The sequence below is a fragment of the Ovis aries genome, chromosome 15, assembly GCF_016772045.2.
Source record: "Ovis aries strain OAR_USU_Benz2616 breed Rambouillet chromosome 15, ARS-UI_Ramb_v3.0, whole genome shotgun sequence".
Classification (NCBI taxonomy): domain Eukaryota; kingdom Metazoa; phylum Chordata; class Mammalia; order Artiodactyla; family Bovidae; genus Ovis; species Ovis aries.
In genome coordinates this window covers 52,878,855-52,893,864 of record NC_056068.1, presented here as the reverse complement: position 1 = coordinate 52,893,864, position 15,010 = coordinate 52,878,855, and the positions used below count along the sequence as shown (strand labels likewise).

Below are 15,010 nucleotides of genomic sequence, written 5' to 3'. Positions count from 1 at the left end.
GGATGGAACTTTTAGTGGCCCCTCTATCAACATCAAATACATCCCCCTCCAAGACAGGGCCCTCTGTGACCCCAGCAGAGCCAGTCATGCCCTCAGGTCAGGACCTTCCTGGCCCTGGATAGGGCTAGATAACTCCCAAGCCTGGCTGGTTTTTTCTTCTCTGTGCTTCAGTCTGACTTACCCTCTTTGGCTCACATGGCCTCCCTCCAGATCAGGAATGGCACAGCTGAGGAGATGCCTTAACAGACTGCCACCACCTTCCCCTCCAGCCTCTGGGAGACTGCATTCCGATTCCCCTGAGAGGAGAGTTCCCAAGCCCCATCACTGGTTTTCATTTTACTCTCACTCATGACTCATCCACTTGTGGCTGTACAAGGTGGAGCCCAGGAAGAAACAAAATACTTGGCCCAAAATAGGTGCTCCACAAATAGTCATTGAATGAGCAGGTGAAATATAAGTGACTTGCTCAAGACTACACAGCAGTTAATGGCACCTAGATGAATCAAGTTCATCTGAAGCCACTCATTAGTCCAGCATCTACCCTGTGATTTCCTTTGGCTCCATCTAACTCAAGGAATCAGCAAGTAAACTGAGTTTGGCATAGTTAATCCAGCAACTTCCATTTTCAACTTGATCATCATCCAGGACTTAGCTGCTGTTTTATCCTGGAATGAAGAACCCTCCACTGTAGGATTGGATGGGTGCATCAGAGCAGTAGTTCAAGGCTTAGCTCACTCCTGCTCTGTCTCCTCACTAGGAAGAGTCCCCTTAATGATGCGAGCATGCACCTGCCCTTTTGCTTTCTGGAGAAATCTTAACCCAACTGTATAGAAGGGCAAGTTCAGGATAAGCCACTATAGGGCAGAAAGTGGGAGGTGAGCAGGGAGCTTCTGCTGTCTGCACTGCTACTATGTCATCCTTTGGCTTCAGAGAACTTGAGACTGGAACTTTGGGTACCAGAGAACGAACTAACTATGTGACATCAGGGAACTTGGAGCCAGAACTCTAGGCCCTTGGTGACATCCCCCCCTTATGACCCCAGAAGCCTCCTTTGGGCCAGCCCCTCTGGAATGGTCATTCTTTCCACCGCCTTCCCTAGGAAGGGTCTGTTGGTCCACTTCTTTATCACCAGGGCGCTTTGACTTTGACTCTTTTCCTTCTAAGACGACCAAGGTATGTGCACTTCCGCCCATATTCGAGATTCTTCCTGTGAAGTCACTGAAGGCAAGGAACCAGACGCTGGCCCCACCCTTCCCAGAGCTGAGATACCTTAGCCTGGCCTACAACAAGGTGACTCTTGGCTTCTCTACCTCTTTCCCCAGGAGAGATGGGAGGGTGGGGTGTGAATTGCTCTGGCCTGAAAGCCAGCCCTCCTGTTCCCTGCATCAGCAGAATGCAGGTTCAGAAATTCTCAGGGTGGGGGTTCTCAGGGTTGAGGAAACAGAAGGCAAGCAGGCAGAGGCAGGAGTCCATTGATTCAGTCACAGGTATTGATTTACCACTCACCATGTGCCAGGCTCTGTGCTGGGCACTGGGGATACAATTGCATGAAGAGATTTGACCTCTGCTCTTGCAGAGCTCGTCACCTACAAGGAAGACTGAGAGTGAACAAATAATCACAGTATAAACATGCCCAGTGTTGCAAAGACATTCACAGTGCTATGAAGTATGTGAAGAGTAGGTCTCATCTCATATTTGGGACCAGGGAAGGTACTCTTGAGAGTGGTGTTTAAGCTGAGATGGAAATCAGGGAGCTTAGTGAGGTGAAGATTGAGGGTTGAGTGACTTGAGATATGTTTAAACCAAAGAGAACAGCAGATGTAAAGTCCATAGAACAGATTTAATATGTGTTTCGTTGACAAGTTTTATGTTACCATGTTTTTCCATGTCCTGTAAAACTTCTGTAAGCCCCACTAATTGAGCCCTACTCAGGTGTGAAATGCCAGCAACTTTTAAGAAACCTGGCTTACATTGCTCCTGAGGCAAGCAGTTAGTACAGCCAAACTCCCCAGGTATTTTCCTCTAAGAGTTATAATTTTAGTCATAACATTTAGGTCTTTGATCCATTTTGAGCTAATCTTTATATGTGGTGTGAGGTAGGGGTCCAGTTTTATTCTTTTGTATGTGGATATGCAATTTTCTCAACACCTTTTATTGAAAAGACTGTTCTTTTGCCATTGAATGGTCTGCTCACCCTTGTCAAAAATCAGTGGACCATAGATGTATCAATATTATGGATTATCCTATTGTTCTTGAAACTGTTAATTTTCATCTTTTCTATTTATTGATCCAGAATAGAAGTTACCCTTTTATTGACTTAAAGAATAATTAGCTACTGCTTTCTTTGGATCTCTCTATTGTCTGTCTACTATTTCATTGATTTTTGCTTATAATTTTCTTTCTCTCCTACTTACAATGAGTTTAATTGACTCTTCTTTTTCCTAGATTCCTAAGTAGTGTAATTTTAGATGTTGATGTAGACCTTTCTTCTTTTTAATATAAGCAACTATAAATATCTTCTTTAAGCACTGTTGGAGCTGCATTCAATAAATTTTGTGTTTTGATTTTCATTCAATTAAAACATTTTTAATTTTTTTGTGATTTCTTCTTTGACCTATGGTTTGTTTAGAAGTGAGTGGTTTAACTTCCAAATATATGGGGCTCTTCCAGATAACTGATACTTGTTGAGTTCTAATTTAATTCTGTTGTAGTCAGATAACGTAATCTGTAAGATTTCATCCTTCTGAAATGTATTTAAACTTATTTTATGGTCCACCCTATATTCTAGGTTGGTGAATGTTCTGTGTGCACTTAGGGGAAAAAGTGTATATTCTGCATTTTGGGGGGATAGTGTTCTATAAAAAGTTAGTGTGGTTGCTACAACAGCGAAATTGAGTAGTTGCAATGGAGGTTGAATGGCCTGCAGAGCCTAAAACATTTATTATCTGGCCTTTGACAGAAAAAGTTTGCTGACCTCTGGTCTAGATGATCAAATTTCAGAATTCTTCAAGGTCTACTCTGAATCTCCTTCTCCTCTTCCTCTGTATTTTCTCCTGAGACTGGCTTCACATATCCATTGCCTATGACCAGTGCCTTATAAACTTTTAACTCCTTATTGTACCCCAGACCTACGTGAATTTCTACTTGAAAGTCTAAAAGGCACCTCCAAAGTAGACATATCCAAAGTGAATTAATGATCTTACCAATTCAAATTTGAATGTTCTTCCATTGTTCTGTATCTTAGTCAATAGCTGAGTTACTTGAGCTGTTGACTCCATTCAGCTACTTGAGCCAAACCCTGGTTGTCATCTTTGATACTTCTCTCTCCTGTACATCCCTCCTCCCCACACACATCTAATCCATTTCCTAGTCTTGTCCAATTTAGGTCTTCATATTTTTTTATGGAATTGAATTAAAATATTGTGTTAATTTTAGGTGTACAGCATAGTGATTCAGTATTTTTGCAGATCATATTCCATTATAGGTTATTACAAGATAATGAGTATAATTCCCTGTGCTACATAGTATATCCTTGTTGCCTATCTATTTTGTATATAATAGTTTATATCTCTTAGTCCCATAACCCTAGTTTTCCCTGCTTCCTTCTCCCCTTTGGTAACTAGAAGTTTGTTTTCTGTATCTGTGAGACTTTCTGTTTTGCATATACATTCACTTTCATTATTATTATTTTTTAGATTCCAGTATAAGTGATATTATATAGTATTTGTCTTCCTCTGACTTATTTCACTAAGCATATTTCCTAGGTCCATCCATGTAGCTGCAAATGGCAGTATTTCATTTTCTTTATGGCCAAGTAATACCACCAATTTACATTCCCTCCAACAGTATAAAAGGTTTCCCTTTCTCCACATCTTCTCCAACATTTGTTATTAGTAGACTTTTTGATGATAGCCATTCTGACAATGTGAGGTGATATTTCATTGTGGTTTTGATTTGCATTTCTCTAATAATTAGTGATGTTGAGCATATTTCATGTGACCTTTGGGCTTTTGTATATCTTTGGGAAAATGTCTATTAAAATCTTCTGCCCAAGTACTATTTACAGTAGCTAGAACATGGAAGCAACCTAGATATCCTTCAACAGCTGAGTGGATAAAGAAACTGTGGTAAATATGTTCAATGGAACACTACTCAGCCATAAAAAAAGAACACGTGTGAGTCAGTTCTAATGAGGTGGATGAACCTAGGGCCTGTTATGCAGAGTGAAGTAAGTCAGAAAGAGAAATATAAATATCATATACTGATGCATATATATGGAGTCTAGAAAGATGCTACTGATGAATTTATTTTCAGGGCAGCAATGGAGAAACAGACTTAAGAGAACAGACCTATGGACATGGCAGAAGGAGAGGAGGGAGAGGGTGAGATGTATGGAGAGAGTAAAATGGAAATTTACAATACCATATTAAAATAGATAGCCAGTGGGAATTTGCTATATGACTCAAGGAACTCAAAACAGGGGCTCTGTGATAAAGTATAAGGGTGGGATGGGGAGGGAGGTTCTGGAGGGGAGGGGACATGGATGGGGTGTACCTATGGCTGATTCTTGTATGACAGAAAACCACAAAATTCCGTAGAGCAATCATCCTTTAATTAAAAAAATAAAGTGGCAGAAAGCAAGAAAAAAACCTTCTGCCCACTTTTCAATTAGATTATTTGGTTTTAGTTTTGATAATGAGTTGTATGAGCTGTTTGTTTTAGATATTAACCCCTTGTCAGTTGCATCATCTGCAAATATTTTCTTCCATTCCACAGACTGCCGTTTTGTTTTATCAGTGGTTTCCTTTGCTGTGAAGCTTTTAAGTTTAATTAGACTTCGTCTGTTTATTTCTGCTCTTTGTTTGGCCTTAGAAAATGCAAAATAATATTGCTGTAATTTATGTCAAAGAGTGTTCTACCTGTGTTCTTGTAGGACTTTAATGATTTCAGGTCTTAAATTTAGGGGATGAAACTGTTTTGAGTTTTATTTTTGTATATATTGTAAGAGAATGTTCTTTTTTTTTTTTTTTGGTTATGGCATCCAGTTTGTGGGATCATAATTTTCCAACCAGGGTCTAAGTAACCTGGGCCCTTGGCAGTAAAAGCATGGAGTCCTAAACACTACACAGCCAGGGAATTCCCAAGAGAATGTTCTAATTTTTTTTTTTTTTTAACACGAAGCTGTCCAGTTTTCCCAGCATCACTTATTAAGGAGACCGTCTTTTTTCCAGTGTATATTCTTGCCTTCTTTGTCATGGATTGACTGTAGGTGTGTGGCTTTATTTCACAGCTCTTTATTCTGTTCCATTGATGTCCATGTTTTTGTGTCAGCACCACACGGTTTTTATGACCATAGCTTTATAGTATAGTCTGAAGTATGAGAGGATTATACCTCCAGCTTTGTTCTTTTTCCTCAGGATTGCTTTGGCAATTCTGGGTCTTTTTTGATTCCATATAAATTTTAGTATTATTTCTTCTAGTCTTCAGAAAAAAGTAATAGGCATTTTGATAGAGATTGCATTAAATTTGTAGATTGTTTTGGGTAGTATGTCCAATTTAATAATAATAAGATATCATGGGATATCTTTTCATTCACTGAATCATCTTTAAATTCCTTCATCAAAGTTTTATAATTTTCCAAATACAAGTCTTTCATATCCTTGGTTAAATTTATTCCTAGGTATTTTGGGGGTGTGATTTTAAAAAAATTTTTAATTGAAGTATGCTTACTGTACAATGTTATATAAGTTCAGTTCGGTTCAGTCGCTCAGTCGTGTCTGACTCTTTGTGACCCCGTGAATTGCAGCACGCCAGGCCTCCCTGTCCATCACCAACTCCTGGAGTTTACTCAAACTCATGTCCATTGAGTCAGTGATGCCATCCAGCCATCTCATCCTCTGTTGTCCCCTTCTCCTCCTGCCCCCAGTCCCTCCCAGCATCAGAGTCTTTTCCAATGAGTCAACTCTTCGCATGAGGTGGCCAAAGTATTGGAGTTTCAACTTTAGCATCAGTCCTTCCAAGGAACACCCAGGACTGATCTCCTTTAGAATGGACTGGTTGGATCTCCTTGTAGTCCCAGGGACTCTCAAGAGTCTTCTCCAACACCACAGTTCAAAAGCATCAATTCTTTGGCACTCAGCTTTCTTCACAGTCCAATTCTCACATCCATACATGACCACAGGAAAAACCATAGCCTTGACTAGACGGACCTTTGTTGGCAAAGTAATGTCTCTGCTTTTGAATATGCTATCTAGGTTGGTCATAACTTTCCTTCCAAGGAGTAAGCGTGTTTTAATTTCATGGCTGCAGTCACCATCTGCAGTGATTTTGGAGCCCCCCAAAATAAAGTCTGACACTGTTTCCCCATCTATTTTCCATGAAGTGATGGGACCAGATACCATGAGCTTCATTTTCTGAATGTTGAGCTTTAGGCCAACTTTTTCACTCTCCTCTTTCACTTTCATCAAGAGGCTCTTTAGTTCCTCTTCTCTTTCTGCCATAAGGGTAGTGTCATCTGCATATCTGAGGTTATTGATATTTCTCCTGGCAATCTTGATTCCAACTCGTGCTTTTTCCAGCCCATTATATAAGTTACAGGTGTACAGTATAGTGATTCATAGTTTTTAAAGGTTGTACTTCATTTGAACTACTATAAAATAATGCCTATATTCCCTGTGTTGTACAGTATATCCTTGTAACTTATTTCATACTTAAGGGTTTATACATCTTTCTTCTCTACACCTATATTTCTCCCTTCCCTCTCCCTGCTGGTCGCTGCTAGTTTGTTCTCTGTATCTATAAGTGTGCTTCTTTCTTATTCACTCATTTCCTGTATTTTTTAGATTGCACACATAAGAGATATCATACAGTATTTTCTTTCTCCATCGCACTTATTTCACTTAGAATAATACTCCCCAAATCCATCTGTGTTGCTGCAAATGGCAAGATTTTCTGTTTATGGCTGAGTATTAGTCCCTTGTATATATCTATGATTCACGTCTTCTTTGTCCATTCATCTGTTGATAGCCACTTAGGTTGCTTCCATATCTTGGCTGTGGTAAATAACACTGCTGTGAACATTGGGATGAATGTACCTTTTCAAATTACTGTGTTGTTTTTTTTTCAGATGTTTATCCAGGAGTAGAGTTGCTGGGTTAATGGTAGTAAATGGTTCCTTCTAGTGTATTTCTCATTTCAGTTATTGCATTCTCTCTAATTCTTTGTTTAAAAACTTCCGCCTTTTCCTCCGGATCCATTCTTTGTCCGAGTTCTCTGGTCATCCTGTTGATCGTTACCCTGAACTCTTTCTCAGGTAGATCGCCTATATCCACTTAGTTTTTCTTCTGAGGTTTTACCTTGTTCCTTCATCTGGAACATGTTCCTATTTCACCTCATTTTGCCTAAATTGCTGTTTCTATTTTAATAGACTTGGCAGGCTGATTCTGTTTCTTTTCTGGTAGGTTCTGGTCCTTGTCATCAATGGTTGTTCTGTAAATAGCTGTGATTTTGATGTGCCTGTGAGAAGAGGTGAGCTCAGGGTCTTTCTGCTCCACCATCTTGGCCGATCCCTGGTCTGGAACGGATTTTTTTTGTGTGGGAGTACCATATGTTGGCTGGGTGTCCCCAGTGTCTTCAAGGTGAGGGCTGGATCTGAGGTGGACAGCAGCCCGGTCTTTGCTCAGGGGGTGCTGGCCTCTATGATAGAGGGTGTGGCTGGTGTTGGATTAGCTGGCACTCCCAGCAGAGACAGAGGCTACTCTATCAAGGGCCAGGGTCTGCTGCCTAGTTGCGGTGGTGGAAACCTTGAGGGTCTGACTCAGGCTGACTCTGTTCCCTTTAAGTGTGTGTGGTTTTCCTTCTCCCGCACTGGGGCCTTTGCCCTGAAGGAGGGCCGTGCACAAGTAAGTGGGGCTCCTGTGCTTTACAGAGGTCCAGCGCTGTGCCTGTGCAGGTGTCTGCAGTTCTACTCAGCTGCAGTCCAAGCTGCATCTTTCCCCCCGTTATGGTTGGCCCAGATCTAGTGCACAGTCGTAGCACAGAGTGGGCAGGGCTGGTGCCTTCACTAGGCTGGGACTGAGAATCTCGGCATTGTGCTTGTGGGAATTGAAGCGCTGCTCAAGCTGTAGGAAGTTGGGCTGCTTCTGTGTAAGTGCCAGCAGTGGCCACCATTGCCCACCAGGCCCCCCGCACCACCTCTGCATCCCTAAATGGATTCTTTTCCTAGAACCTGACTGTCCTAGATCACTGCTGGCCTGGGGTGTTCACTCAGCTCAGATTGAGTGTGGCAAGGCGGCAGCTGCTAGGGTAGACCACCCCCTGCCCTGTCTGGGGGTGAGCCAGCACCCACCCCCTCCTCCCCAATGCAGTCTAGGCTTCAGCCTTTCTCTAGCCCATCCCAGCATTTCTCCAAACAGCCACAGGGTTTGCCTTTTCTGTGTAGGACCCCAGGACTGGACACCCTGTCTGTGTCCTGACCCACTCACTCCCTGGGATAGTATCTACCACGCCATCTCCCTCTTCCTCTTAGTCCCCTCCCAGGGACACAGGTCCTGACCAAGTGCCTTTCTTCTCACCCTGCCTGATTATGTGGGAGTCTCTCTTGTAGCCTTGGTGGTTTAGGAGCTCATCTGCCAGATTCCATAACATTTTCCATGAAAATTGTTCCATGTGTAGATATAGTTTTGATGTGTTTGGGGGGGTGAGGGGAGGTGAGCTCCATGTCCTCTTTACTCTGTCATCTGGATCCCCCTCCTGAAGCAATAGCCTAGGTCTTCATATTTCTAAAAATTCATCAAATAGGTTCTCTATGGACCAACATCTTTAATAAACTTTGGTCTGGCCCATACTTGCACCTCCAGTCTCATTTTGCACCAACCACCCTTTCTCTTTGCTTTTAGTCACACTAGTCTATGGGGTCACACAGAGTCGGACACGACTGAAGTGACTTAGCAGCAGCAGCAGCCTTCTTTAAGTCCATCCAACAGGGTTTCTCCTCTTTGCTGTGGTATCTTTCACACATTCTTCTTTATATGAAATGTTTCTTCTCTGCATTAGAGGAAGTAATGCTACCTGCTGTGACAAACTTAAAATGTCAATGAACGCCAAAGTGTATTTCTTGCTTTTACAAAACCCATTGTGGATATTCCTGGCTGGTAGGTGGCCTTTCACGTGATTCTTCAGAGACCCAGATCTCTTCTGGCCATAGCTCTGTCATCCCATAGGACCTTAAGAGAACTTTACTGAATCCTGTGCAACTGGTCAGGTGGCTCAGTGGTAAAGAATCCACCTGCTGATGCAGGAGACGTAGGTTCAATCCCTGGGTCAGGAAGATCCCCTGGAGCAGGAAATGGCAACCCACTCCAGTACTCTTGCCTGGAAAATCCCATGGACAGAGGAGCCTGGCAGGCTACAGTCCATGGGGTCGCAAAGAGTCAGACACGACTTGGCGACTGAGCATGCATGCACACAACTGGTGGGAAGATAGTTGAGTGAGGAGAGGATCCTGCAGGAGGTTTTGAATGGGCTGCGCCTGGAAATGGCGTTGCCCATTTATCACTTCCACACAGGTGGCATTGGCTAGAACTGAGTCATAGGCCCATGTCTAGCTGCCTAGGAGGCAAGAAGAAACAGTCTAGCTGTATGCCCAGAAACTAGAGGGAATGTTTCGACTAATACAGAGGTTTCTTTGACACGTACTGCATCCCCCATTGCGTTCATTCATTGACTCCTGCCATCCTTCGGATCTCAGGGATGCCCCCTCTTAGCTCTGTGACTAGGTCAGACCACCCTGGTGCTTCCTGTGCCTCTCTTCTGCGGCACTAGTCACTGTTGTAAATGTATGCTTCTCTGTGTTACTCTTCTTCAGTGCTTATTTCGCACCAGGTACTATTCCTCCAGGATAGGAACTGTATCTCTCTCTCAGTCCCAGCTCAGAGCTTGGTACATAAAGTCATTCAGTAAATATTTGTTGACTGAAGGAACCAAAATGAAAGGCACTGAATAGGTAATTGCCCCAGGGCCATCTGGCACTACCCATTGAGGCTCCAGAGGAAGTCAGACTGAGCTACCACCCACTCCCGGCACTTGGTGCTCTCTCTGGGCCCCAAATCTGACTAAACACCTTCCAGTGTGTCGAGGCATCTGAGAGGCCACTGCCCTGCTCCCAACCGCTCTGACTCTATTTCACTGCTAACAGACACCCGGCCCAAGGTTGTCCCCAGATGTTCTCACCATTCTTCTCAACAAGGAGTGTTTTTTGCCCTTCAGAGGCTGGCCTCATGGGGTAGAGTGGCCTCTGGGCCCCGGACACTGGCTGAGCTAATCGTTTTGATGCACGTGTCCCCCCGACCCCCTGTCCCCCAGCCCTCCCTTGATCAGTGCCCAGACAGGCTACAGTGAAAGAACTGTCACTGCTGTTGACAGACTGACGCATGTGTAGAGGTCACACTGAGCAAGGGGAAGTATCAGACAAATTGTATGCTGGAGTCAAAGTCAGTGCCTTGCCACATTTCCAGGCTTCTTGTGAGACAAGTACTACATATATTTGTTCTTATTTTTGTCGCCAACATCCTCAATACTTGGTATAAGCTACATATCCAATATGGAGAAGGGGAAAAATTCTTAGGTTTCAATGTGAAACAGTGATGGTGAGATTTGGGCCAGGAGAGGCACAGGTATTCTGGGTGCAAACAGGTGAAATTGCAGAGACAAGACAGTCCCAGCAGTAAGTCCTGTCCCCAGCAGCCTCACTCCCCCAGCCCCAGTCCCACCCCAGACCTTGCAGGCACGCAACCCTGCATTGTAGGGCCTGGAAGCAGTTGGGGAGAGGTGCGGGGTGGTGTCCATTTGATGCTCTCCTGCATTCCTTACAGATTGCAAAGGAAGATGCCATCCTACCGGTAGCTCTCTTCCCATCCCTCTGTGAGCTCATCTTTCACAACAACCCTCTGGTGACCCATACGAGAGGTATGGTACCTACAAACCTGCCCCCTGAACCCAATCCCCAAGAAGCAATGTGGAGAGCCTCATCCGTGCCTCAGTGCCAAGCCCTGCTCTGCTCTGTGTCACAGGGGGACAAGCTTCATAGTGCACTGGGGGCTGTAGAAAACAGCAGACACTGCTGAGCACATGCTCTGCACTGACTCATCCCAACAGCAACCCTGTGAAGCAGGCATTATTGTCCTTATGCACAGAAGATGAAACTGAGGATCAGAGAATCACAGTCTACCCAAAGTCACACAGCAAAAAAAGGCAGCACTGGGAATGCAATACAGAATTATCTAGATCCTGCGTGAGCTCCATAATGACGCTCTGCTCTGTGGGATAAGTCTGCTGTGACCCCACTCCCCACTTCCGAGCTGGGGAGGCGCATGAAGCCAAACTGCAGAGCCCTCCCCCTCCCAGAACACACTGTATACAGTAGCTGCCGTGTCAGTAGTGGAGCCACCGTCCAAGACGCAGCAGCTGGAGGCATTTTAGAATCCTGGGTCTCTGGAGTGACACTAGGGTATTCTAATCTCTGCTCTACACTGTCTTCATTGCCTCGGGAAAATTCCTCAAACTCTCTGTGCCTCAGTTTCCTCATTTGTCAAATAGGCATAACATAGGTTTCTACCTCCTAGGGCTGGTGTGAGAATTAAGTAAGGTTATACATGTACATGAACAGTGCCTGGCACATAGAAGCCCCCAGTAAATGTTAGCTAACAAAATAATCTTATTTTCCCATCATGGCTCCAGGGGTCCCACCACTGCTAAAAAGCTTCCTCCAGGAGCGGCTGGGAATCCGCTTAATTCGAAGGAAGATCGTAAAGGCTAAGCATCATATATTGATGCCTCGGAAGGACTCTCGGAAGGTAAGGCTTCATAGGCAGGACCCCCAAGCCCAGAGGGAGTGGAGCCTATTCTAATGCTGCAGATCAGCCTGGCAGCAGAGCCACTCCCACCCACAATGCCTGGGATCATTGTTAGGTTTGTAGTAGCAGTTTTGTCTTCTCCTTCCCTCCCTGTATGACATACAGATATACCCAGGAGAGATAAGACAGACAGAGACCCAAAAATCAGAGTAGGGAGGAGTATGGGAGGGCATTGAGTCTGATCCCCTAATTTTCCAGAGGAACTGAGGTCCAAAAAAGACACTGTGGAGAAGTGGGGGGAAATCAGTCAGAAGACCCACATGTCAGTCTGGTGCCATCATTTCTCATAGCTGCCTAAACTTGGACAAAATTTCCAGTGAGTATCAGCTTCTCAACTCTAAAACCTCTGAGTTGCTGAGAAGACTGGATGAAATTGATACATTAACTCCCCAAACCCCCTGCCAGTGCAAGTTACGGTCACCCCTGGTATCATGAATGGCTGTGCCAGCCCTAGAATACACATCTCCTGCCTGACTCTTGGGAAGCATTTCCTGGTGTGGAGAGCGGTCCGCCGTCTCAGTACCTCCCCTTAGCTAGTGGTTCAGACTTAACTTCTGGGATGCCATAAAGTAAGATCCCTCTTTCATCCAAAGGATTTCAGAAATTTCTGTGAAATGCTTCTCCCTCCTGAACTTTGTCTTCCTACAGCCAAAAGCTGGACCAGGCATTGTTGACCCCAGAAGTTAAATAAAGATATTCCCTAGGCCCCTCCCTCTAGAGTCTGCCTGTGTACAGCCAGGCTCTTGTCTTGAGCCTTCAGGGGACCAGAGCTGCATTTAAAACCAGCAATAGAAATCCAGAGGTTTTCCATAATCTTTGCCCCCATCTGCTGCCTTATCTAAGGGTCCTACTACCTCCCTTCCCGTCAGGCAGCTGGGGAGGGGCGGAACTGGGGTGAGCCAGATGCTCAGTACGTAATCCTCTCTCCCGTGTACAGGGCACCCATGCTGAGAACTTGCACACACGCTCCCCCGCAATCCTCACCGCAGACAAGGAAGCAGGCCCAGAGCGGTGAAATAACTTACTTGTTAAAAGGGAATGTTGGGGTCCAGGGGCACCACCATCATTCCAACTAATGGAAGATAAACACACATACCAGTGGCCAAATGAGAAACGAATCAGTGCTCTGTAAATCCTGTCTGACCTCCAACACGGGCTATGTGGAGAGTGTGGTGTGGGCTGCAGGCAGGTTGGAGATGCCTGCATGTCCCCAGTGTGCTCCCAGAGATGGGTTTGGATGTACAGCCTTTTACTCAGTTATATAGACCAAGGTTGCTGGCACTCCTTCCTACGAGACTTGGACAGAATAGGCGGAAAATGGAGAACCTGCCAGAGCAGGCCTGGACCCACACGTGGAACCAGAAAGCGGTGTGAGGTTTCTGTGTGAGAACACAGATGGAGGATAACATGGCCTGCTCTGGATGCTCAGCAGTCCAGCATGCAGGACCCAGTGACTCTCAACCTCTGGCCAGTCAGATTATCCAGTCTTTGCTCAGGAGATAAAGTGGTGGGATAAAGGAAGAACATCCCCAGCACTCCTCCAGCACAAACCTGTGAGAGGGAGGAATCAATGTGGCCCCTTCCCCACCAGCTGGCAAATAATGGCACTTGTTTTGGCCACTATGAGGCATGGGTTCTGAAAAAAGACTGGGTCCCTCAGGCTTCAAATCTAAACACTGAGATTTTATGTATTTCAAAAAGGAAATACTTTCTTAAAAAGAACCTTATTTTATAAAATAGTCATCCTTCCCACTCCCTAGCTCACCAGGCACATTTGAGTACACCATTGAGATCTCACTTGGGAAAACTCTGCAAGATAGGCAGGCAGGGACTGTTTTCCCCTTGTGTGAGCTCAAAACGTAGACTGTGCTTGAGACCTTTCCACTGCACTGCATGGCCTGTCAAAGTACAGATGTAAGTAGACGAAAGACTTCTGACAAAAAATAAGCAATCCACCAGGTAACTAGGGAGGGGAAGCAGAACTAAGCCCAGCTGAGGGAAGCTGGGCACATGGCTCTCTCCTGGCAGATGAGCAGAGGCATAGAGGGGAGGTGACAGGCTTTTGCTAATTAAGAAAGCTGAGCAGTTCAGTGGGAAAGAAATTATTTCCTTGGGTCTAAACCCTGAGAGAGATTTGCCTTATAGGTCTTTGTTATAAGGTGCAGAGACTGGCACCCTGATAGGGGCCTGGTGCTGCTATCTTCCAGAAAATGTGGGGCCATCTCCCCCAGGCCCTCCTAGGAGTCCCTGAGGAAAGTCATGGGCACTGCAGAACGCCTTGATCAGAGGAATGAAGCTACTGAAGGGCAGAGTGATAGAGTCAGGGATCCAGAATGAGGCCTGAAGCCTCTGCCACTGAATAACTCTGTGACCTTGGACAAGTCATTTTACCTCTCTGAGCCTCCATTTTCTTATTTATAAAATGAGGACATTTATTCACTGGGTAGTTTGAGGTGTAAATAAAATGTAACATATCATGTACCAGGCACATCGTAGATGCCCCCTAAGTGTGATTTTTGTCCCTTCCCTCCCCATGAGACCTACCCCAGTGCTTTGACCACTATACTGGTTGGCCTTAGGCTGCTTATGTCCAGGAGGAGAGATTCTGACTAGGAAGCAGACCAATTCAGCCCTTCTCCCGTGACAGGTGAAAACTCAAGTTCCCAAGGTGCCAAAGCAACCTATGATTCTCCCTCACCCATCCATGATGACCAAGTCTTCCTCAAAGGAGATGCTGGAGTCAGAGGCAGAGCTGACTAAGGAGCCGTCTGCCACCAAAACCATTTCTGTGGAGCGAGAGATGCCTATCGAGGGCCTGGGGGGCCCTCCCATGCCCCTCCGGACCTTCGTGCCACTGCCGCCCATTTGCTCCAACTCCACTGTGCATAGTGAGGAGACATCCCACCGGAGCGATGCTGCTGGCCGCCTCAGCCCAGACCACCTGTCAGATGAGGACAGCAAGAGCACAGAGTCCATCTTCTTGACCCAGGTGCCTGGACCCCACCTGCTCCCGCCCACTTGTTCCCAGCTCCCATGGATTCCTGTCCATCCTTAGATGGCTGAACTGTGATAAGGCAACTAGAACTAAGCACAGGGCA

At 45.2% G+C, this 15,010-nt stretch overlaps 1 protein-coding gene across 10 annotated transcripts in view; it reads left to right on the top strand.

Annotated features, from left to right (window-relative positions):
* The window catches only part of XRRA1 (X-ray radiation resistance associated 1), a 67,079-nt gene that overhangs the window by 49,377 nt on the left and 2,692 nt on the right, over positions 1–15,010 (top strand). For 8 of the 10 annotated variants that reach the window (XM_027979533.2, XM_012096051.4, XM_042233226.1 and 5 more), the window contains 4 exons: positions 1,165–1,290; positions 10,872–10,965; positions 11,737–11,852; positions 14,560–14,901. In XM_027979533.2, the coding sequence (XP_027835334.1) occupies positions 1,165–1,290; positions 10,872–10,965; positions 11,737–11,852; positions 14,560–14,901 (678 nt within the window). The remainder of the gene's footprint in view (positions 1–1,164; positions 1,291–10,871; positions 10,966–11,736; positions 11,853–14,559; positions 14,902–15,010) is intronic. The other 2 variants (XM_027979534.2, XM_042233230.2) reach the window with 1 other exon arrangement.